The 26,456-nt window shown below is 24.6% G+C and overlaps 2 protein-coding genes across 3 annotated transcripts in view; one reads left to right on the forward strand and one right to left on the reverse strand.

The window, feature by feature from the left end:
• Positions 1-15,786, forward strand: part of LOC112591679 — a 50,783-nt gene extending 34,997 nt beyond the window's left edge. The window contains exons 2-9 of one of the 2 annotated variants that reach the window (XM_025335574.1): positions 1,287-1,569; positions 6,994-7,227; positions 10,280-10,390; positions 12,062-12,195; positions 13,257-13,407; positions 13,482-13,852; positions 13,953-14,189; positions 14,277-15,786. In XM_025335574.1, the coding sequence (XP_025191359.1) occupies positions 1,443-1,569; positions 6,994-7,227; positions 10,280-10,390; positions 12,062-12,195; positions 13,257-13,407; positions 13,482-13,852; positions 13,953-14,189; positions 14,277-15,719 (2,808 nt within the window). In that variant the 5' untranslated portion in view covers positions 1,287-1,442 and the 3' untranslated portion in view covers positions 15,720-15,786. Of the gene's footprint in view, positions 1-1,107; positions 1,570-6,993; positions 7,228-10,279; positions 10,391-12,061; positions 12,196-13,256; positions 13,408-13,481; positions 13,853-13,952; positions 14,190-14,276 lie in introns of those variants that run through there. The other variant, XM_025335573.1, reaches the window with a different exon arrangement.
• Positions 1,476-25,756, reverse strand: LOC112591680. The gene is made up of 10 exons (XM_025335575.1): positions 25,639-25,756; positions 25,330-25,535; positions 25,022-25,210; positions 21,131-21,330; positions 20,866-21,062; positions 20,720-20,800; positions 20,545-20,637; positions 19,370-19,589; positions 19,080-19,293; positions 1,476-1,577 (listed from the first exon to the last, which is right to left on the reverse strand). The coding sequence occupies exons 1-10, from the start codon at positions 25,703-25,705 to the stop codon at positions 1,566-1,568; spliced, it is 1,479 nt and encodes a 492-aa protein (XP_025191360.1). The 5' UTR covers positions 25,706-25,756; the 3' UTR covers positions 1,476-1,565.
• Positions 25,757-26,456: the final 700 nt, after the last annotated feature.

The following is a 26,456-nucleotide window of genomic DNA, read 5'->3' on the forward strand; positions in this document are numbered from 1 at the left end:
TAAATAATATTTGAAGTATTTAATAATCATTATGATACGAAAAAAAATATACTTCAATAAAATTTTAGTACATCGTATCGCAGTTATAAAAAAACATATAGAGAGAGCTAGGATTAGTATAATTTTTTAGCTCAGCTCAAGCTCTAAATAAATATATTAAAATATTTCGTAATTTGTTAGTATCTGAAATACCCAATTTGTAGATCTGATGATCTGAATTATGTAAACACTTTAAAAGTCGAATAATTGTTAATTATAGAAATTTTTATTAACGACCGATTGTCCTTACCTGGTTCAAACATTAAAATATATATTAATATATGTATGTATATTATATACTAACTAGGTGATTCATCAACATGCTAACGCCCTTTTATCGTTATATGATGAAGTTATCAAAAACTGATATTAGGAATTTTATTTTTAAATTAAAACCGTATTTTTAAATTCTCGAGATTTTGTTGCTGCTGTTAAAGAGTATCCTATGGAGATACAAACTTTAGTTTTTCAAATGATAACCACCTTTGCCACTGTAAAATATTTAGCGGATAATTTTGCTGAATTTTGTTATATTAAGATCAAAATTTTAATAAGTAGTTTTTAAATTATTTAACTTTATTTATTAAGGATAATAGGTTCGTGGTAATGAGCTTGGAAAATAAGGAAGCTATAGTAATTTAAAATTTTTGATAATTAATATTACCAAAAATTATTATTGTTAATTATTATTTTAAAATATTTATAATCGATAAAATTGGGGTCTAGTTTAATAAAACAAAAATTACTTATACATCTAGGTATATTATATTTTTTGTAAATAAACTCTAAATTATTTAAATTAAAATAGTAAAAAAAGAAAATTTTTGTTTAAAAAACAAAAGTAGTCATTACATAGAACACTGTTTAAGTAGTACAAAAAAACTCAAGAATTTAAAATGATACGATTTTAAATATATTTGAACATTACCTACAAGAGCCAAAACTTGAATAAATATATTATTAAATAAAATTTTTTTATTTTTTTATTCCGTACTTCGTGGAGATGTATAGGTATAATATGTATTCAAATTATTCGATAAACTTATATATTTATATTATATACGTGTACTTATATATAATTAAGTAATAAAACGTAAATTGTTTTTAAAACTCACAATAATATAATATGACACATCATGGCACGTAAATTCTAATTACAAAATTCAACAATACAAAATGGAGGACGAACGATATTATATTGATTGTTTTTTGTTTTTGTTTTTATCGTGTTTCCCGACGATGTATAGAAGATAAATCGGCAGCGGACGTTGGTGATCGGATGGAGGACGAGTGCGGCGACGGTGCCGGCTGAAGAAGAACGGACGGCAAAAGTTATCGTCGTCGTCGTCGTCGTCACGCGTGCTGCAGGGCAGCGTGCACGGACATCAACGACACGAGGTGTGATGACGTCTCGTTCGCAGCCTTTGCCGGCGTTAATGACGGCGTTCTTTATCGCGCTCCTGTTGGATGCCATTTCCGCCACTGTTTCCATCACACGGCATCATCGCGGAGACGTGTTCGACGTGTCAGGTAAACAACTGCGTAGCAAACAAAAAATAAAATTATTACTAATTAATATTAATTATTTATATATTGGTTAGTGGTTACGAAGGTGTAGTATAGTCGTATTTCTATAAAAGGGGATTTAGAAACGGTATGCGTAAGTATATGTATATACCTATATGGCTGGTTACGTGCCCCGAGTTAACGATTTCGATGAACACGAATCACATTAAACATTAAAAATAATATACTATTTAACAGTGACACAACTAAGAAAAGAGGAGAGTCTTTAAGTCTAAACTTGCAAAAATCATCAATTTTTTTAAACTGTAGTATAAGTTGTAAGTTACATTTCAAGTTTCTAATGATCGACCACTATTTATATATTTTATTTACTCTTAACTATTTTTTTACTTAAAAATATAATATAACAATTAGCAATCGTGAAATGTGTCAGTATCACTATAATTACTAAGGTACTATGGCATAACGTAGAAAGTTTCACAGAAATTTTCCGTTGATTAAATTTTCATCGATATTATTTTTTACGTAAATATTTAGATTATGAATGTGATCGACTGGAATAAATACATTGATTTGATAAAATCGTATTGCGATCGACCTTTATTCAATTGAAAATCCTGCACTGGTTGGAAAACCTCTAATTTAGACTCACTTGAGTCGTACCTACTCAAATATTCATAATAAATAATTTGTAAAATTATGAATATTAATATTATTGTGAATTGTAATCATATTATTTCAATTTTATTTACCCACTAATATCATATATTATAATGTTGCATCATAAATATCACATCATTCACACATATATATTTATTTGAAACAAAACTTTACAGCTACTGTTTTGTTATATAATAAAAAGGTATTGGTAGTAAACAGTTTTGGTTTTCAAATGAATATTAGAAATAAGATATTTCCCTGGCATTTCGTTAAAAATATTATTTTTCTACAGTTAGGTTTTAAATGTTTGAATAGAAAATTTCAATTCTGTGATTTTATAAAATTGATGTGTGTAAACACGTTTTGTTGCATGAACAAGGATAATAAAAATTCCAGTGAGTTTTTGTTTTTAGTCATTTGACTATTGAGGGATGTTCAAATAATAAATTTAATCACTATAACCATTAAAGATTATAAGTAAATATAAATAACTACGAAACGGTACTGAGACACATATAATAACATATAATACTGTATTTTACTAATAAATAAGTATAGTATGTTAGAATTAAATAGTATATATAGGTAATGAATTGTATAAGTAAATAATAAAATATTTAATTACTATATTTTACGATATACGTCTATTACACACTTAGTTGAAATAATAAAAATAAATCCGTTAGCTGGCAAATAATCCTCATAATTTTTTAATTTTTTAGTATTACTCTTTATACATTTATATAAGGTCAGCGATGACGGCTAACCTAATTAAGATCAAGCCATTCCTTTGATACACCTTTTATCGGTCGATATAATAAAAATATTATGATAATAATTTTGGAAGAGTAGTGTGTATATTAACTATGATTATAAACTATATGATAAAGTATAAAAAAAAAAAAAAACAATATACAATTTTAAGTGTAGAGTAAGGTAATTGTTGATCATGGGATAATAACACTTAATGCAATAAATAATTATCAAAAAAATATCAGCAAACAACACAAACCTTCCAAACTCAAAATAATGCGCATTCTATTTCATAAACTTTGCTGAAAGTAGATATAACTATAATAAAAAACAACATTCATTAAGCTTTTAGCTTGAATTCAAAACAATTAATAATTTTATTAGCCGATTTATAAGAATAATTAGTATAAATATTTTTTAAAAAAATTGTCAGCTTATCAAGTTTTTTAAAATATAAATTCAATTTAGTTAAAAATTTTGATCAAAAAATAATAAATCGATACATGTGGTTTTATATTAATTGCTTAAAAACGGATAATATAATAATTTAGTCTGATATTATCTGCGTCGTGACGTAGTCAACTTCGACGGACTGCATGGCGGATTGGCTCTTTGGGAGCGTGTTATACGTATAATAATATGTACTGCCTTGGCCGCGGAATTGAATCATAATAATAATAATAATAATATAACGGAGTAATGGGTCGTAAATTTCAAAAGTAAGCAAAATATATGTGTGCGTATACAAACGACAACGATTTTAGAACAACGTATAAAACATATTATAAAATTACGGTCGTAAAATAAATATCGAGGTGTGTTGTGCTCGCACATCACATTAATTTAACACAATCATAATCGGTTGAAAAACCCACAGCCTGTTGAGCATAGACAACCACGACGTGCCGACAAATCGATTAATAAAAAAAAACTAAACGTCGGTATATTATACTGAGATATTCGTCAAAGTGCGACCTTTTCGTGTATTACTCGTATATATTATGATAAACGTTTGTGTGTGAATACTTATACAATTTTGTGAAATCATTTTAATATAATATACAGATAACTAACTAAAATATCTGTAGCCTCACAGCGGTAGCTCACAGTAAATCATGATAACGACAGTTGGTCAGATATTATACCAAATATTAGTTATCAATGCGGGTATAAGGTTTATAATATTAATATCCGAATAAATTTACAGTCGATTTATTATTATTGTTATTAGTTTTTACTAAATTATTTCCCCATAACCTAATACTCAATAGCTAGGTCGATTTCGTGACAAATAATACTTTAACTACGAATAAATACTACATTTGGTGATACTTTAATGAGTATATTCAATAATTAACGTTTTAATAAAAAATGTTAATGATTCTGTTTAAAGAATTTTTTAATAGTATAAAGATACTTTTTCAAAATTAATCTACATGAATTACGTACCCATATTTCTTCGACTAAAACCCTAATGTTGTGTATTATATTTATGAACAATAACAAAAAAAAATCCCCCAAAATTAATAGGTGTGACCCGTTTCCGCCAAAAACGAAAAAGATACGATTCCCGTTTCCGTCAAAAAATCTTTGAAAACCAATGGTTTTAATTTTAAACAATATATGTTGTAGTATGTATAAATATAAAATATCGAAATATGTGATATGCAGTTATATAATATTATTTAAAAGCTTTAATTTAATTGTACCTATATTCAACTAATGTATTATTATCATCTACTTGTATTATAATTTATATTTTTAAGACAGTATAATTATTACTTGTATTATAATTTGAAATATCAAAATATTTAAATACAATAGATATGTGAGATGACATTGTATAATACCTGTTTATAAACTCTAATTTAACTGTACCTAAATTCGAATAATGAGTTATTATTATCTACTTATTATCTATTACGTGTTATAATTTATAATACGTAATAAGAATATTTTCATATGATAACAATATGAAACATTTGTACATGGTTCTCAAATAGTAATTGGCGGAAACGTCTTTTTACAAAAATAAATTTTAGCAGAAACGGGAATCTTACCCTTTTCTTTTTTAGCAGAAAAGGGCTATGGCAAAAACAAGTTATATTATTTTGGCGGTTACGGAAAACTCCCAAATAAATTGTTATGATAGTTCAAAAAAAAAAAAAAACCAATTAAAAACTATATTTAAAATACAAAATGATAAAAATGATACGATATTTATATTTATTAATTATTAACAATAGATAATAATGTCATCAACTTCCTACATAGGTTTTTTTTCCAAACCAATTATTTAAAAAATTGTTTACTTTGATGAGCCGTCATGTTTGTACCAATAACACAATAAATTATTCAAACCCATGTTAATCATAACATCAAGTTTTACAACATACCTGAAGGCTTATACCGTTGTTAATAATTATTGTTATTAATATAATATTATATGGACAGCGAATGGCACGCGACGGTATCGGTTAATTATTAAAACAGATTAATCTCAATAAAGAATGACAGTAATCCACAGTCAGTGGATGCCAAAAATTATACATCATAGGATTGAGTATTGTATGACAATAATTATTATAGTCGTGTAAAAATTAGATGTGTATCGTCTAAAAACTGACAATATTTAACTATATACCTATTATCTATAAAATTCGAATAAGCTATTAAGAAGGTTTTATCAGTTTTAATAACAGTGTAGAAATAATAGAATGTTTACTATAGAAAAAATAATAATAAAAAGGCGGGCATTCTTTATAAATGGGCGTATAAATAAAAATAAAATATAACTATATCATATAACTGGTTACAGTGTTTGTACTTATAATATACTATATTATAATATGAGTATTAAGTATCAGAAAAACGCCTGATACAGGTGTGTTTAGTGTTATCGTACTAACAAACAGAGAAGCAATAACTATTAATATTACGCGTTTTCAAAACGTAAAGTATAGTGATTTTTTCCAACATTTAAAACCTTGAAAAGTTTGAGAAATTAAAAAAAATTAATAAATACCCACTTAATCTAATTTCCAACAGATGTAAATGATATGTTTTCTGAACCTCGAAGCATATTTATATGAACTAAGAAACAAATTTTTTCAACTAATTAAACTCAAAAAATATTACATTTGTATAAAACGGATCTCTCGTAACTCGAGATCTTAGTTCAATTTTAATTTTACACTGTACTATTTGTACTAGCTATAATTAATATTATTCATATAAAGTCTATAGAATAAATTTCATTTACATTATATAAACATTATAATTAATATTAAATAAAAAAAAATACTATGTAATGATAGTCGATAACCACTATTATTATTTTTTTACAAGTGTATATAGGTATTAATTACACAAAAAACATAAATTTTATTAGCAGTCATTAATTAATTTAATTTAAAAAATGATAAAGTCTTAAGTCTTAACATAAATCCAAGAATTTGTAATCAAACATTTGAATTTAAACTGTTTTAAAACTTCAATATGCCTTTCTTCGAGCAATTTGCATTCGTATTCGCTAAATTTATATCCTATTCGTGTTATATAACACTAACACAGTTATGATCCTAGATATAAATGATCCAAATAAATGTATACAGTGAATTTATAAAAGTCCATTCCATCATTGCGGATATCATTTGGAAAGAAACTTTTTAGAGAACCATTTAAACCCGCAGCAAACTCCTTGTATAATATTTAAAGTGAAAATTTCACCGACAATATTATTCCACTATTAAAATATTCGATAAATAATAATACCGAAACGATTATACTAATTTATATTAAGTAATTCATAAATGTTATGAAATTTTTGAAATTATAATACAAGTTGTAAACTTTCAAATGATGTAACAAATTGGTTCATGAACGTACGTGTCTTAAATGATATTTTTTTACTATACCCATGTTTCAAACCTCACTTACAACCCCTTCAATAACAAAAAAAATTAACAATTCCGAAAAAGACGAACGTTTTTTAATCAAATATTTTTTCCACAGACGTGAAATGTTCGATGGAAACTTGTGTTGGTGTAAGCAGCGGTACAGCGTCGCTGGTCGACGGTATCGTGTCGGTAGAACGCGATTACCCGTCATCGGTCGGCAGCAGAGGCTACAAACAATCGACTGGAACGTCAACAGAATCGTTACAAAATGGCAATTGCAGGTGTCAGTGTATACAACCTGTGCCCGTATTCAGGGATGACTTACGGATATGCGTCGATGATCTGCAAGGTAAGTGCAATTTATGACTGCTGTAACGTCCCGTCGAGTTGGATTTTGTATTTTAGTGAACATTAACATAACACGTCCCTACACGGCTACACACCACGTATTATCAATGAAATTTTCACTAATCAATTTTTTAAACTTAAATTATATAAAATAAGTAAGAGCCTATGTTAATGATAAATACATTTTGATTTACATAACCATATTGTCTTCAATACTAATAAGCGTTAATGAAAATTGATCTTAAACATACGTTTTTTCTTACTTTACTGCAAAACTTATTTTTTTAGAATATAGGAATATATACTTTACTACAAATATAGATTCTTTATTTTAATAAAATTTTTATTTTTCCCAATCTACTCTGCAAAACTGTAGATCAATACTTATTAATCATAACGACATAACTATATATAGTAATAGTATAAACTATATTATGTCTATACTATAAACGTGCGACATTTTCTTTCACGCGCGTACAATAATACAATTATTGTATAGCGACGGGCGATGGTGTACCTTATTGAACGTTGCCGCCAATTGTTAGTTTCGTATACGAACAAAAAAAAATAATAATAATAATAAAGTAACATTTTATCTGACAGTGAGCAAATAAACCGTGAAAAATTAAATCAGCCGTGTTACCTATATACCAACATGCGTATAGAGAGAAATCCGAATATCTGAAGAGAAACAATATGTATACGGAAGACGTAAAATATTTTAAAATATAGCAACGCTAACCTAATAACATAGATTAGATGAATCTAATGTGAATCAATTATTGATTTGTTATCATATACGTCGACATTAAAAAAAAAAAAAATGTTTGTGTTCAAACCGAGCGATTCAGTTTTTAATAGTTATATATGATTTCGAAAAAAATCACTAGAATTTTAAAAAAATAATTAAAACACATGGAAACGATGACGAATAATGAGAGATATTACAATTTGAAAACTTTAGTCGTATTTTTGTCCCGAAATTTGAATATCGAATTTGTATTATAATCCAAGTAATTAAGTTATATCATATGTTTGCATATACAATGCGAATATATAAACTACAAACGCAACATTTTTAAATAATCGTAAGTAAATCTTGTCTTTTGAAATATTATTTTAATGGATTTTTCATTTAATATGGTATAAATACTCTTGATAAGTCTCTTGTTTCTTTTTAACCAAATTATTATTTTGTCTACCTACAATTTAACAGCAAATGAAAATTTCATGATTTTAAAAATAATTATATTTATAATTTATACTAAGTGTATACCTAAATTTTGCATATATTAAAACCGAAAAATTGTGTTTGTATTAAAATTTAAATTCGTGATATACATTTAGTATACAAAAACCGAAACCGTAACCAAATCAGATGACGCTATATTGACCCATAATTTAAATGTATAATAATAACAATTATACGCTGTATAATATACAGTGTATATAATGAACTTCGTTACGCATTCCAAACAACAAGTCCTCATTCGTAATTTATCTAGAATTCATTTTGAATATTTTCCCAGTCAGAGCGATATTTCTTTTGGATTTAGATATTTTGTTGGTTTTTTAAATTATAGTTTCGATTGTTAACTTGTCAAGTTAGACACATGAATACATTTTCGATATCGTGAATGATAACCTATTACTATTTACTATTAAACAGTTTGAGATTTTTTTCATTTAACTAAATTATTCTTTGCTCGCATTATTATCTAATTATTTAAAACGAATACCAAACTACGCTTTAAGCTTACTAAATTATGTAACCATTTAAAAATTTTAGAGTAAAATATTAAGTCCAAATATGTTGTTTCTTTTTTTTTAAATAAAGCTACACAATCATTATTGTACCAAATAAAATTGATAATATGCTATTATCTGAGATGTGATTATCGAAATCGTACCCAAGAGATGTAAACTATAACTTTCAATATATTTAAAGAAAAAAAAACTTATAACAGTTTAATACATGGATATATTAAGCTTCAAATATTTCCACGAATTGATTCCGATTAAAATATTTACGATAATATTACACATCGATTAATTAAAAGTAGTGCATAAAACGATATAAACAACAAATACTAAATAGATAGGTTAATACTCCCATTAAACATTATATCGGTTACACACTTCAAAATGAATTATCAATACAAAAATATTATTTTTAAAACAAATTTTTGACAATAAACAAAATAAAAAATTAGTATATACTCGTATTTATAGGCTCTCAATTTTTTATTGTTATTTTTCCATATTGTACATTTTGACAACAATTATTAATAACAAAATAAGTGTTTTCAATCACATTTAAAAGATGTCACCTTCGAACGACAGTTACTTTTGGAAACATACAAGTTAACTAACGTCTTATTCGATAATAAAGCTATTAATTTTTGTTTTCTTACGACTTCAACACAGTAATTTAAAGAAAAAATGTTTAAAAACGACATTATATATATTATAATGTATATTTATATATAGCCACCGATTGTGAATGACTAACTGTAGAATATACATTTAATTTGGGTCGTAAAAATACATTTATGCATTGCCTGTAATCCTACCTATTTTATTGGCTTGTTTATTATATTATATACCTATACGGAGGCTGATGACCCGTTAATCAGAATTTTTACTTCGACTTAAACTATATACAGAAAACAACACGCACATATCATAACTTTTCGAGATTCCATTAATATACAAATTTTCTGCGCCTTAAAATTGTAATTAAATAATCAATGGGTAATAATAGTTGAGGAAAAATATATTATTGAAAAAAAAAATTACTTATTATCATTCGAATATACATTTATATTATTAAATTATTATACGTACAACTTGTATTTCGTCATTACCAAATGACGATAAAATCGTAAATTATATGTATTTTATATTAAAGTAGATTCTAGTTAGCAGTTAGTAGGGTTCGTAAATATTATTTACTAAATAACAACTGAGTTTATAATTAATACACAAATACACTAAACACGTCTTTAAGATATTTGTTTTAAAAATACTGTTTATTGTTTAACTGTTCACAGAATGTTCGTTAGCTTCATTCGTGTCTGGCACAACGATACAAAAGATACCTTACGTATTTTTACCACTACAAGGACAAATTGTATACCCTAGTGCTGAAATTAAAATTACTGGTACGTATTTTATTTTGGATAATATAATATAAATTTTTGTTTCAAAATAGATGCATAAAAAGCACAAAAATACAAGTTTTACAACCATTTCCTAATAAATACATATTCAACCAATTAAACGGATCATGTTTATACTAGGAATATAAAATTGATGATAACATTAAACACGCAGTATAATTGCATAGTACTATTTCGGCTGATTATATTTCTTTTTAGTCAAATATAATTGTATAGGGACATTTTTTATTAGACTTTTATTATTATTTTTTATTGGCTCATACGTCTTGTAGAATGTGCAGTGTTAATAGTGAACACTAGACATTGCGATAAACTAGTTAATATTTGGAGAACGTTTCATCCGTTTTTGTTTTCTCTATCTTACAAGTAAAATAAAATGTTTGCTCAATAGTTATCGTTAAGCTTCGTTAGTTTATTATTAAATTAGTTAATCAATTATCAAACCTAAAGTAACATAATTATTGTCTGTGATTTTTGTAAGGTCAATTTTTGGATAATCACTAGAAGAGTTATGAGAACTTTTAAGTTTTAGTATTTCATACTCTTATAACTTGATTTAAGATTAAAATATCGAAAATATTCTATAAACCAAAAATAGACAACTTTATTATTTTTAGGTTTGATATCAGTTCAATTCACACTAATATTACTACTAACGTATAGCTAAACGTAAACTACTGAACCTAAATTTGATATGTATTATATTATACTATTGTATACCAGTAATGGTTCATCATCGGCGGATCAACAAAAATTTGGTTTTTATTTCAGAACATTATATTATTTTTAAATAAACATAAACGTTATATTAATAAGATAATATTATGTACATTGTACAACTTTATATATAATACAAGTCTGTATGACTGCATGTATCTTACCTATCTAGTTATCCTAAAAATAATAAAAAAATTTTGTTTATTAATGTTACTTATAACAATACATATAATGTTTTATTGAAAAGGAATATATATGCAAATATAAAATATTTATAAGTCAAAAACATAATCATGATAATTTATAAGTTTTTTCTTATTGATGTTAAAATTACACGCGTGCTATACATATGAATGGACGTGTCAATCCTAAAGGTATAATAGTATAGGTACGCGTTTTTTGTAGTCATTAATATTTATTTTTAAAACGTTTTAACTGAACTTATTCATCTGGATTCAAATAACCAAGTTGATTTCTGCACGTGGTATCTACTCGTTATTTTAGTATCTTACAGAGCCTCGTGGCATATATTTCACTTAATATTTACCATACAAAAATACAACCGTAAATAGTTATTTAATATTTACTATGTATACAAATTTAAAGATATAATATATATTGTGTATTATTTTAGTTTTAAACAGATTATAACTAAAATCAATTTTAATTTGTAGCTCACGACCAGTATAAGTTTTAACCACCATTGAAAACAAACGATTTATAAAATAGGTATATTAAGTTGTCACGTGTTTTTATTTTAATATCTAATCTATATTTTATTTTTTTATTTTTATTAAAATAAAAACGTCTATAACTTAAGATTTATTAAATGAATACAACTATACTAAATTTTAGTAAACAGTAAACAGTAGAATATTATTAAAAAAATTAATAATTTATATAATCATATAATTATAATATTTTATTATTTTACAGGTATGCAATATCCTATTTGTGCTATTTCAAAAGCGACATATCTAACACGAGGAGGTTGGATAAATTTTAAAAATCAATCAGACTTCGAAATTCCTTTCCAAATACACCGCGAAAATGGACATATCATGTTATTAGTAAGTTCATTAATAATTATTTTCTATTATTGACAAACTCTATTTAATATATTTATAATTTATAACATATCAATAAAAATAAATAACAATTTGTTATTAACAAATATCTACTTTAAAAAATTAAATCGTGTAGCTTATTATAGTGTTATATAAATGTACATATATTATACACACACATTAAATAATCATAAGAGTGAGATAAATAAAATTGCTTTACTTAATTATTTCAATTTACGACAATATGGGGGGATTTAAAATGCATACAATGATACACGATTATTATGTAAATAGATTAGATCTAGTAGTATACCTGATTTTCTTCTTTTATTAACTGGTAAGAGAGCAACAATAAACAATTATGTTTATAGGAATGTACAGCGGTTTGATAAATGGTTTTCAACTTGCTTAATAATTCAAAATTCAAAAATAGAAAAATAATTTCTAGTTTAAAATAAAAAAAATATCGTATTATAATATTTTATGATTTATTATTAGCTTTTTAAAAACTAAAATTGTTGAAGTTTTGACATCAAGAATTATTTGTTTTTATAACCCACTTGCAAGTTATAACAATAATATTTATCAAAGAATATTTAACAAACAAATTATCTCAATTATACCCCGTTGAGTTAATGAGAAAGTTATTTAAATGTTTATTTTAAAATAATATTATTATTAAACTATTTTATTTTACTTCCTTTTTTGTATATTTTTTCAATAAGTAATTCGGTTTAAATAAAAAAAATATATTAAGAATACTAGTGATAAAAAAATCAGCATAGATTTCTTTAAAACGGTTATATATAACATTGATTTGTAAATTAGATAAGTTCACAAATATTCTTAGATAAAAAACGTATTCTAAATTTATTCATCATTTTAATGTAAAACGGATATTTCTTAAGTATATTTATATTATTTTAATATAAAATAATTTTGTAATAAAAAAAAAATAAATATGAATAGTTTAGTATACCTATTACCTAACTATTATTTTAAATTTTTAGCATATATGAAAAATGTATTACAATTATTTACAATATATTGAATATATTTTATAGTGGTTAGGTGATTTACAATCGAGGACCAACATTGAAGGGAGGCTAGTATTGATTGAAATGATTTGTAAAGAAACATTATCACAAGATTATGACAGCAGTTTTGATCAAGCCATAACACCTTGCCTTTCGTTTAGAATAGCAGGAACTCCAAGTAATTAAAAATAATTAAAAAATTAAGTAATCTCGTATAAAATGTATTTTTATAAATATGCTGATCTACAACAGGTGTAAAAGAAGTTTTATTTTCAACTGACAATCGTTCATCGGATAATGCTTCAAGTTCAGGATTAACAATAAGCGAACTAATAGCTGTGGCAATTTGTTCAATTCTGTTAGGACTAATGTACGTAGCGTCTATTTTGTTGTATTTGCATGTCCGTAAAGGGCGACCTAAAGGACGAAATGGAGATATAGAGGCGTTTAAAAATCCATTAATGTCGAACGGTATTACTGAAGAGGGTATAGTAAAAAACAACCCTCTGTTACAACACAGTTACAATGATAACGAGGCCTTTGAGTCAGATGAAGACAGAAATTATAGTATAAATACACAAGGAGAATCTTCTATGGATATGATAGAAAATAATAATATTAATGTAAGTAAATCAATGGGAATTAAAAACAATTTATCTAAATAAATGTAAAATTAATTAATAATATATCTAATTGATGTCTATAATTTATATATTATTACAGAGAAATTTAACAACAGCTATTGTACATCCTGTTCAGTCGTTTAACTCATGTATTGGCCATTCAATGTATTATTCAGATTCAAATTCTATAGAAAAGCATCCAGAAGAGGACATTTCAATTGTAGAAACACTAGATAACAAAGAAGATCGACCGGATAATATTAGATCGATAGTGTGTGCTAATCCAAGAAAAAAACTTTATTTCAATCCTGACTATTTTGAACTTGAATTATTAATGGTAAATATGATTTATTTTAATTCATTTAATAGATAAAATAAAATATAAATAGTATAATAATTTTAAAAATAAAAATAATATTTTTAGGCTCCTCCGCCAGCAGCGTTAGAATTTTTAGAAAAAATTCGTGAAGTAATACACGAAGCAAAAAGAAAAATAACAATGAAAAAGTTCATACCAAACCTCGTTATGATTTTAGAAGATGCAAATGAAAACACAAATGAATCATTAAGTTCTTGTAATAAATGCAAAACTCAATTTAAAATTAAATCAGACACAATACAAAAATGGTTGATGAATGTACCTATAGAAGTTACCAAGCAAAAAAAAAACCAAGCTCCTTGTATTCCCATTGAGTTAAAAGAAAAAGTTGACGAAAAAGATGGAATTGACTTGCTACTTAAGGAAAACGAAATAAAATCAAAAACTGACGAAGAAGAAGTAGAAGAAGAAAAAAAATTAGTAGACGAAGAAAAATACGTTGATGACGACGATGACGAGGAAGAGAGTACTCACATAGAGTGCGATAGTTTAGAAAGATCAATGGATTATAAACGAAAATGTGGATATCATACACCATCTGAGTACGGATTTGTAAGACCAGACCTAAGTCCAGTTTTAAGTAATTCTGCATTACCAATGGAAGAAGAACTTACAATTAAAACCACATATACTTATGATACTATCACAAAAAGAGAAAGCTTTTATGAACATATATCTGGTCCGGACTGTATACGAGAAAAACCCAAAAAAGAAATCTTACCCGATATATTAAATAGGTCATCTGAACGTTATAGTTTAGTTAGTGAAGTATATGTAAACGATAATTTTAACACTAGCATGTCACCTAATAATTCATTGGATAAAAAAATTAAAAAGAAGAGTCCAGGTCAAATAACCATTGAAGTTGAAGACTGTCCCGACAATCATCCAGCAGAAGATTCGGATAGTTTTGAACCAGATACGTTAGATAGAAACTGCACAAAAACAAAACCAAATTTGAAAACAGTATACTCTTCAGACTCATTAGAACAATTCAATAGTCCAAAAATCATAAATAATAATGGATTTGGTAGTTTATTAGAGATATACGAAGCCAAGAATGTCATGGCTGATGTGCAAAAGAGAAGGCATATGAGCCAACTCGAGGCCAAATACTTAAAACCAGATCCAAAACACTGTAGAAGGCAAAGGTGTCCATCGCCTTTATCTTTACAAAAACCTCCAAAAAACGTTTGTGTCAGAAGCACTAGCAAACCCGGAGTCATGCAATCCGATTGCGCTAGCTCAAAATTTAACCGGCGAACCCACGATATTATGGCTGGTGCTTCTGACAAACAAGCTGTCAAAAGTTCGCCAATTGATCAAAACAGATATGAAGACTCCGGGTATCTTAGTACTGAATCTAATGAATCTCTCAACAAAGTGGTGGCTACTAGTCTAGATACAGATGAATCTGGGGCAGAAAGCATAGACACAGATTTCAAATTTTTTAAAACACGTACAGACCGTAATTACTGTGATTGGTAATCAATAATCATAATTTATCCAAAGATATAGTTTTTGATCTATTTATTTTTAATTAGTTAAGTTAAGAACCAAACATTAGATTTATTTGTAAATTGCGAAATTTGGAAAATTCGTGAATTACTATGTTTAACATTTTTTTTTTTTTTTTTTTTTTTTTATATTAAGTTCGTAATTGATCAAAAATCAATATCAATATCATTATCAGTTAAATGTAATCTTATTAAATTGCTAAGAATAATTTTTTGAAAATAAACCATTTGATAAAGACATTTTTATTTAAAACATTAACATAATAAATACCTATTAATATTAACTTACACAGTAACATTCTATTAAGTTATATATTCTTATTAAATATGATGAATAATAATGATTAAAATACTCTCAATTGATAATCTTGAAAATACTCTTAATTAACTTAGTGACTACAATATAATAATTTATTTTAAAATTAAATTAAACATTGAAAATATCTATTATATACTAATAAAATTAAAAAAGAAACGACAAAATTAAAAATATTATTGTCTCTCAATTAAGTAGTAATACACTTGAACAAAGGAATCACATGACATTAAATTTGTATATCCTTAACTGTTTAACCATAAAAATAAATGTATGTGTTCAAAATGAAACTAAAATAGAATAATAAGATATGTATTATTATTATTTATTATAATATTATATTATTATGTATTTAAAAACTGTAAATAAAAAAATGTGAAAATATATTTTCATATGAGGCTGGATTGAGTGCAATTATAGATTAATTTAATGCCTATTATTAAGAATTAATTTTAAATATGGTATTATAAGCTTTATATACATATCAATATCAATTTATACATAAGAGGATGTTAATGCATCATTTAATTTCTGTCTCTGATCTATGTGCAATCACAATATACCATTATTAAGCTCAGTAAATCCAATTTCCTGTTACTAACCTTAATATTTGAGTAAATCAATATAATATCAAACGTAAATTTAAGAATATTATCTGTGTTTGTACATTGGTTATTTTATGATAATTTAATTTTTCTGTGATATATCTATATGAACATGTAATATTATACACTTGTGAGATTGATATATCATGGAAACACATATAATATTCTTGATTTAAAGTTTAATAATAGGTCAATTCACTTTAAATAACAAGGTTAATTCTCTAAAATTAAAGCTTATCTCATAAGATTGGTTCTGCTAAATGCAAATTTACTATTTTGTATATAGGTCAGTCAGAGAAATAGTGAGCTGATATTCTATTTTCAGAACTTAAATGTTTTATAATCATTAATTCTTTGATATACATAGTAACAAATTTAAATATAGACAAACATGACGTTTATTAAAACTTTAAATAATTTTCATTGAATAAATTTAAAAAAGTAAAATGGGAACAAATTTAATTGATAAATTAAGAATAATAATACTATGAAAATAATATTCAATTGCTTCAATTATTTCATTATTTTATTTTTTTAAATGTTCATAATTGAGTTATACAATTACTTTAAAGCTTAGTTTAAAAAATATACACATAATATAATAATTATTTGTAGATACTTAGTTATCTTGCCAGTCCAATTAATTAATTATTATAGATGTTAAGTAAAATGACTGATGTATAATTATTTGTTCTGTTTGTATATTATTTATTTAATCTAGAGATAAAATTTTATTTTTCTCCAAGTTAAAAATGTAAAAAGTAATGAAAATATAATATAAAAACTTATCTTATGATTTGTTTGAGTTATAATGTTAATTGCAGTATTTTAATATGACTTTAAACTTTTATGTTAATAAAATTAAGAAACCTAATGAAACGGTTGTATTTGAATTTAATATATAATTAGAAATGTAATACATTTAATTATGATACCCATTTAATTATAAATTCCTAGAAAAATGAATTTAAATGTATTACATATACATCAAAAACAATAAAAATTAAAATATTAATTGTTAGAATAATTTATAAGTTATATTTAACAGTACCTATCAAATAACAATTAACTAAGTAAACACACTTAGTTAAGTTCAATTGAACAGTAATTATGAATTATTTAATAATAAAATCAATTTATTTATAGTAAGTCAAGTGTAGGCAACTGTTTATGGAGCTGTGCAGTAGTTGTGGTAAAATAAATAAGTAGTAAACATTTATAAAAATATTTTATTTTTATTGAAAATATTTTTAGTGTTTTGAAATTAAAAATATTTCCAAGTCCAAATAGTTAAATCCTAACAAGAACTGGTGTACAGAAACTTGCTCTAACTCTTGTAAATCATGTCTCAAAAAGTTCTATCCCCAGACTCTCCTAAATAGGCTTTTTCTCACTATTCTAGACTATATCCTTTCTGGTTAAGAAATGTATACCACCATAAACTCATGGTTCACGCGTCCTTGAGTTAATTCTTATGTGCGATGATCCTATTATCTTATGGAGTCTGATAATATATTAATGTATTTCCCATACCTAAATCCTTTAGATTAAAATTATGCCATCTGCATCTACTTAGTTTAAACTACTGTGAAATTACACTTTTCCTATATGAAATGCATTTTATAATATATGAGATTATAAATCATTACTTATATAATTTACGATTAACATATATCTATATGAGTACAAGACATACTAGGTCTACCCTTAATTATACATAGTATTTTCATAATTAACTATTTCTTGTTATATTGTTATAGAACAGTGGTGGCCAAATGTTTTTAACCTCAGGCCATAAAAAAAATTTTCTTTGCCATGCCTAAAATTTGAAGTTTTCCCTTAAACTTAAAGTTATTAGAATTTTAGGTATAAGTATACAAATAAGTTTTGTGATATAGAATACTTTTGAGGACCAAATTTTAAATGATAGTGGGCTAGAGTTGGCCCGCAGGCTGTAGTTTGACCACCACTGTTTTAGAATATCAGAGCATGTAACATATTATTATAATATATATATTTTTATTGTTAAGTTTTATTGTTAGATTTGATTATGAATATTGTTATGTTTAATTATTTATATTGTGAATAAACTGATTTGATCTTTTACCTATATATTATAATTTATTAAGTTTTTGACATTTTTTACTGCTTGCATATTTTAGTAATAAACAAAAAACTATATTATAATAATAATTAAACAAAAAATTTGTTTAAAAACTTCTTGACAAGGTTAGTTTAGATTAGTCTAATACTTTGTAGATGCAGTTATATTAAGAAATATATAAAAAAAAAAAATAACAATTGCAAATATTAGATTAAAGAAATAAATACATTCTTAATATAATATGCAATCAAGTTCACTTTTTAGTGCAATAAATAAAGTTTGAGTTTTTTTTAAATTAGTACTTACCAATTTACAACGTGTGATATTCCATTGATCTCTTGGTATTATTATTTCTTTATTCAAATATCTTTTAAAAATTTTTCGGAGTTCCCTTAAATCTAGTAGAGCAGTATCAATATTATAAGATTTTGGTACTTTAGTATCTAGATAATTAATAATAGTGTGTTCACATAACATTGTAGTCAGTACTTGAATAAATGTTTTTGTATACCCCAATGAGCTGCAAAATAAGTTTAATTCAAATTAAATATATTTTATTTTGTATATATTATTACTTAATTAAATAAGAAACATACTCTGAATACACTTTAAGAACATACTCTAACGGCGATATTAGATCCAAATAGCATACAACCGTTCTTAACCATGATAAAGAACTGTGAACAAACCAATCATCTTTTATATCAAATTTAAAATTGTTCATCATCATATTTTTTAGATCTTTAAGACACATGGTACTCTTGATTTGATAACATGAAATCAATTTAGTGCAACGTAAAGTCACTAAATCTTCAACTATAATAAAATATAGATAAAAATGTAAATTAAAAAGTATTAAATAAATGAATATTATAAATTTAAAAAAAAACTACAGAACCTAAGATCAAGAATATAGTTATAGTTTGGTGTTAAGATAATTAATACTTATAAGTTATAACTAAATATTATTATAAGTAGCAATTAAATATCAGAGATAACATCAAGATTAACAATAAAAGTTAATTCAATTCACGGAAGTTAGTGAATTTATTTCGTTTAATTTCACATTTTTATTTATACACGGATTTATTATTATGCATGAAACTTTATTATCAATAGATTTAGTATATTCCAATGGTTTCTAATATCAATGATTGGCATCAGTTATTTATTTTAAATCAGAAATCCACCAGGGCTTTGTTACGATAATACTGCTTATAAAATATTTATTATTAGAATAGTAGGCACAAATACTTTTAATTTTTTAAGACAATCATTAACCTTTTATTTTTCTTTTATATCATATTATATCATAATTTAATTTAATAAGTATTATGTTTTAAATACACATTAAATAAATATCAGTGATTTACTAAATAATTGAATTCGTGGGTTTTAATTTTAAATGCACATTTATCTTAATTCACGTTCAAATAATAAGTAATAAATTATACACCACAAAATATATTATCATTGTTTTAATACAAATTTTAAATATGAAAAATCACCAATATTTTACCCAATAAAATAATTTTTTATGTGAATGTAACATAATCTATTAGTAGTTTAATAAAAAACTGTTTATTATTAAGTATGTGTTATGATGAAAATAATATTAAAATTACTAAAAATGTACCTACTTTTGTTAATTAAACTGATATTCTTAATTTTAACCATGGAAAATTAATACATTATGTAAAATTAATTAAAATATTTGAAGATATGTTTAAAATTTAAAATAATTTATATCCTTATACAGTTATACACTTACCAAAAATTCCATTTTTAACAAATGTATCAAATTCTTTATTCAAGAATAAGTCTGCAGTAACCATAATTTTATCAGAATAAATGTATTGTATCACTATAAAAAAAAAAGAATGTAGAAGAATAAGATATACTAACTTGTTTATTTATAATTCTAAATACCTTAACTTGCTACTTACTATCATAATTTTTGTCATTTATGTATACCATACTATTAACAAAATATGGAAGTAATTTAGTATTCCAACTATCAATGACAACTATAAATAAGATTTAAAAAATAAATAGTACTAGAACCATACTACGATAAAACAATTATTATTACTTGTAAGTATGATTGAGCTTTCAGAATTCAAACTCATAAAACTTTTTTCAATACTTTTGGAAATGCAAGTATTTTCATGATCACTATAAAAGTTAAACCCACTTTTATTTTTTTCAACAGCCCAACATTCGTATCGAAATCTTGACCAAATTTGTTTATTGTTTTCTAACAATATTAAATTAAAATTTGATACAGGTCTAAAAAGACATAAGTAGTTTAAATTACATTAATATATATAATGAATAAATTCTATATAATACTTTACAATTTTGAAGTGTTTTGTAAAGTAAATCCATACACAAGATTTTCATTAGATAATTTTAGCCAAGAATTTTTTGTAACAACATTTGATAATAATTTAACATCAGAAGTAGCATCATTTGACACTTGCATTACAGCACTAATGAATGATGAAGTTTTTTGTGATATTTTATTTCTTTCTATGTCATATAATGTTTTTAAATGCTGTAAAATAGAAAACCAATTAAAACAAACAAAAAATTCATGGTAAATAACTCTGTGGTTAGATTTTTTAATAAATTCAAATTATTGGATCTTATTTGATGTTTAAAAATTATTTTTTTTAACATTTCTTATATTATTTCTAGCTTAGGAGGACACCACACTCACATAATATGTTGTCTGTCTTATAAACATACAATACAGTTAATATTCATTCAATATTATATTAAGGTAAGAATTCTTACTTTAAGTTTGATAATATGTCATCTCACTCTAACATTTAATTTAAACAAACAAAATTGGTTCTACTGAACAACAATATGCTATGCAATACATTTATAAGATAAGACAACATATGCAGGTATAGGATCTTCTTAATTGTTTAGGCTATAATTAATTTGAATTTTATTCAAATATAAGAAACATTTAATTTTATAAATAACCAATGATTGTTATTAAATGATAGGTTTATCTAAGTATATTAATTCTAGATAAAATAATATTATATATATTAGGGTGGTCCTTAGCTATAAAGGTAAAAAAATTTTTTTTTTTAAATAGTAGTCATGGGCTCGAAATTTTGTTTGGTATGCTAACAAAATAATTGTAGTAAAGTTTGAACGTGATAAGTCAACCCATTCATGTGCCTCAAAGTGGTATAAGTTCTATAAAAAAGGTTGAATTTTATTATTTTGTGGGTAATTTTTTTAATTTTATAATTACGTAAAAAATGCATAGGGCTATTATTAAAGTACTAAATATTCACAAAAAAAAGTTATCTTGTGTTTTCTTTGTAAAATTGATAGTTTTTTGTAAAATTAAAAAAAGACAGTCAAAATTTTTGTTATAAGAAAATATCTAAGTTTTTAGTTTTTTAACTAATTATCTTAAATATTAAAGTTACATTAAAATTGTATAATAGTACTATTATAAAATATAAAATTCTCTATAATAAAGGTTATATAAGTTTTATTAGTTATTTTAACCCTTTTGCGAAAAAACATAATAATATTGTTTTTTACAAAATATGTATTATTTAAATGCATATGAAAAATATTCATTTTTGACAAATGTTATGTTAAAAAGAATATTATGGTAATTTAGCGTTATAATGTAAGGTTATTAATTTCTAATTGGTATAAGTTTTCTTTAAAATCTCTCGAGTAAACCCTGGATATTGTTGGAGATATTCTTGAACCTAAAACAGTTATTATTAATTATATTATTTAAACAGATAAATATCACAGAATCATATAATTATTTCATATTTGTAATATAAATTGTTTTTGATCTTCATTTTTAGAAAATTTGTTGTTGTATTCTTCCATCAGTTTTACGACTTTTACCCCACGTTCAGCTGTATCATTTACAACTTTCAGCGAAGATAATATTTCTTTTGCATTATTGTAATCAATTATAGCTGGCCACGTGCTTGGATCTTCTCATAAAAAATGTATTGATATTTTAAATCGTTGAAATACTTTCCAAAAATTATTATTAAGAAGTGAAAATGGAAGATCTTCTTTGAGAAAAAAATGATATATCATCATATTTTAAGTTTTATTTTTTAATTGATCCTTCATTTTCTTTTAGTTCTTTGTTTATATTTTGTTCGTATCCTTGTAAAATTTTGATTGCCATTCAATGTTTAGTATTGTTGTCAACTCGATCATCAAATAATGAAGACACAGTACATTCTTCGTTTAAATACCACAAGTGGCTTACAAATTTTTTTTAAGGCCACTTCTCCCAACTTTTTATTGTGGTAGTTAAATAACTTTTTTAAAAACATTAAGTCATTTACAGGAGCTATAATTATATTTGAAGCAGAAATCCATGCTTGAATATAACATTCTACTACAAAGCAACATATATCTTCAAGTGCATTAATTTCTTTTGCTGATATCTTAAATTGATCACAAAACATTAATATTTTAAAACAATAAATAGCCTTCGCCATCCATCGTGCTAAGTGGTAAGGACCTGGTTGATGAAATCGTATTCTATTTGGTGGTATTCCACCTAAAAATATCAAAACTAGCTCTATGAATTCTTTGTAATTGTTTCTTAGATATTGTTCTTTGAGTTTGTCTACACAAAATAAATTAATTTCATCGGCCACGGCTTTTAAATTTTTGTGTGACCTAGGAAATGTTGAAAATATTCTAAACTTATTTAAATTATTTTTAAAACGCTTAAATAGAAGTATATCTGGACCAGAAATGACGATAATTTTTGTGTGAAAAAAAATTGCTTGTAGTATAAACTCAAAAATATGGTGACGACATGCAAAAAATAATATATTACGATTTAATAATTGTTCTAAAAGAACACATGCTCCATTTAACCGACCACTATTTTACGCAGTGGTATCAAATACAAAAGCCTGGACTTTATCCAATAGACACCATTTTTGTAATGTGTTGTGCACAGCAAAACAAATTTCTTTTCCAGTACCTGAGGACAATGCAGGTACACCTAAAAGTTTTTCTATGTTAGGAGCCGTAATAATTATAGGGAGTCTATCCCTATAATAGTACCACATTTTCTCTATTTAATAAACTTGGAAGTAATTTAGAATCCCAGTGCAAAACTGCAAAATTTAGGTTAAGATTTAAAAAATTAGTCTTAATAATTTCCGATGTTAGTTTACGAATATTTTCTCGAGCTTGTTTTATACTTGTCCTATTTACCACAAATTCAGAACTATTTACCTTAAAACTTTCTGCTGCTGCTGCTGTTAATAAAAGTACAGCATCCCGATCACTGATTTTGCATTTATCAATGGCAGATGCTAATCAAGGTGTAATAATATTTTGTTTTGCACATTTTATTTTTGATGGTCTGGGTAAATCAGGTATTTCTTCAACTATTTCTTCTATATCTTTATCTTCGTTCTCAGAACTAGAATAAATATTATTAACTTCATCTTAAAGTTAAAATATTGTGAAATTATTATAATATTAAATTACAGTTGAAATTTACCTATGAAATTTGCAATTTTCATTATCTATATTTTTTTTTTATTTGTATTTTAATGTAATTTTAATATTTAAGATAATACAGTTAAAAAACTAAAAACCTAGATATTTTATTGTAACATTAACTTTGACTGTCTTTTTTTAATTTTACAAAAAACTTTCAATTTTACAAAGAAAACACAAGATAACTTTTTTTTTGTGAATATTTAGTACTATAATAACAGTCTTGTAAATTTTTTACGTAACCATAAAATTAAATAAATTACACGCAAAATAAGAAAATTCAACTCTTTTTATAGAACTTCTACCCCTTTGAGGCATGTGAATAGATTGACTTATCACATTCAAATTTTACTATAATTATTTTGTCAATATACCAAACAAAATTTTGAGCCCGTGATATAACATCAATGAAGTTCAAAAATAAGGACCACCTTAATATACATATATTGTAAAACTGAGTTCAATTAAAAATGATTCAATAATCACTTTAAAATTTTACAAAAGAAAACCAGCATTTAATGTAGGTGTTTTCTGATTGATATACTTACTTAATATGTTAAGTATAACTTTAAATTTAATCAATATAAAATAACATACATTTTGAGTATTTTTTAATGCTAACCCAGAAAGCTATGTAATTTTGACGAGTGCCTTAAAATTGAGCATATTGTATAATATACAATTTATAATAAAAAATTAAAAAACATTACTTGTAATTTGTTTACACAAAATGTATATACAACTGAAGTTTCTTGGTGAATGTTACTAATTTGTTCCTTGTTATCAAAAATATCAACCGATTCAAAACCTTTGTCTGTTCTTATATAAAGTTGAGGTATTCCTGAACTATTATGATCATTTACAACCATTTCATATACATTGGAATATGTTGTAATAATCTAAAAATATCAAAGTAACAAAAAAAAAAAGATAAATTAAGTAATAAAACATAAATAATATAGATCATACAAATAAAAGTTAGCATACTAGACTATGTAAATATTTTAAATTGTTATACCTTAAGACTTGTTTCTTCTTTGACTATTAAAACTTTATTGTCTCCATGTAAAATATAATAAACTTCATCTTTAGGTTCATTATACACAAGAAATGGTTCTAAATGTTTAACTTCAATCTCCACATTGCAATTTTTCATTAGACATCCTTTAAAAAACGTCATAAGTTTTTTATCTGTTGTACAAATCACTGTGTCATTATCAGTTCCTAAAAAAAACATTTAAAATAATAAATCTCATTTAAACATTGATCAACCACTTCAGTATCTTATTAAAAAGTACAATTAAGTTATAAATAAATATTATCTTACCCAATCCTTTTATAGCAACAGTTGTGATGTCTTTATACGATTCTGGTATATTTAAAAATTGATTCATTGTGAAAGAACAAATCAAGTAATAAATAATATTAAGACTTCAATAACAAGAAATGATAAATATTGTTGTTTGAATTAATACTGATTATTTATATTAAATTAAAATCCTTTAATATAATAAAAAAAAATAATAAGATTAGTAAGTATAAAAAATAAAAATTATTAACTCATTAATGAAGACAACTGTTTAGTTAATTGAATAAGATACTTTTGTAAAATTAATACTATAAAAATAGTTAACAATAATTACCCAAAATTGCCGTTTAAAAAGAAATATAACATATAAAATATAAACAATATTTATAAAATTAACATTGAACATTAGCATTAATATTATTTTGTTATAATATGGTACAATTACAGAATTTTAACCACTTGTTATATTTATCATTTACTAGTTAGTAATATTAATTATTAGTAGATATGAGATTACTAACTATTAAATTATTAGTACATTTATAACTATTTAAATTTCAATATTTTAGTACTTAACAACAATATTGTAAGTACTAGGTAACATGAACTAATATGAATTATGAAATAAATGATATTTCAAATACTTCAATTCTTGATACATAAAAAATGTAGAAAAGTTTAAATTTTAAATTTGATAAGAAAATACTGATCTGTACATGGATTTTATACCACTAACCAACTACCATTGACCTATGGAAACCACAATCCAAAATGATGTACCGCGTAATTTAAAAAAACTCTAGATTAGGTTATAATTATAGCTGAGTCTAGATACC

This window comes from Melanaphis sacchari, unplaced genomic scaffold, assembly GCF_002803265.2.
Source record: "Melanaphis sacchari strain LSU unplaced genomic scaffold, SCAv2.0 Contig141_pilon_pilon, whole genome shotgun sequence".
NCBI classification, from domain to species: domain Eukaryota; kingdom Metazoa; phylum Arthropoda; class Insecta; order Hemiptera; family Aphididae; genus Melanaphis; species Melanaphis sacchari.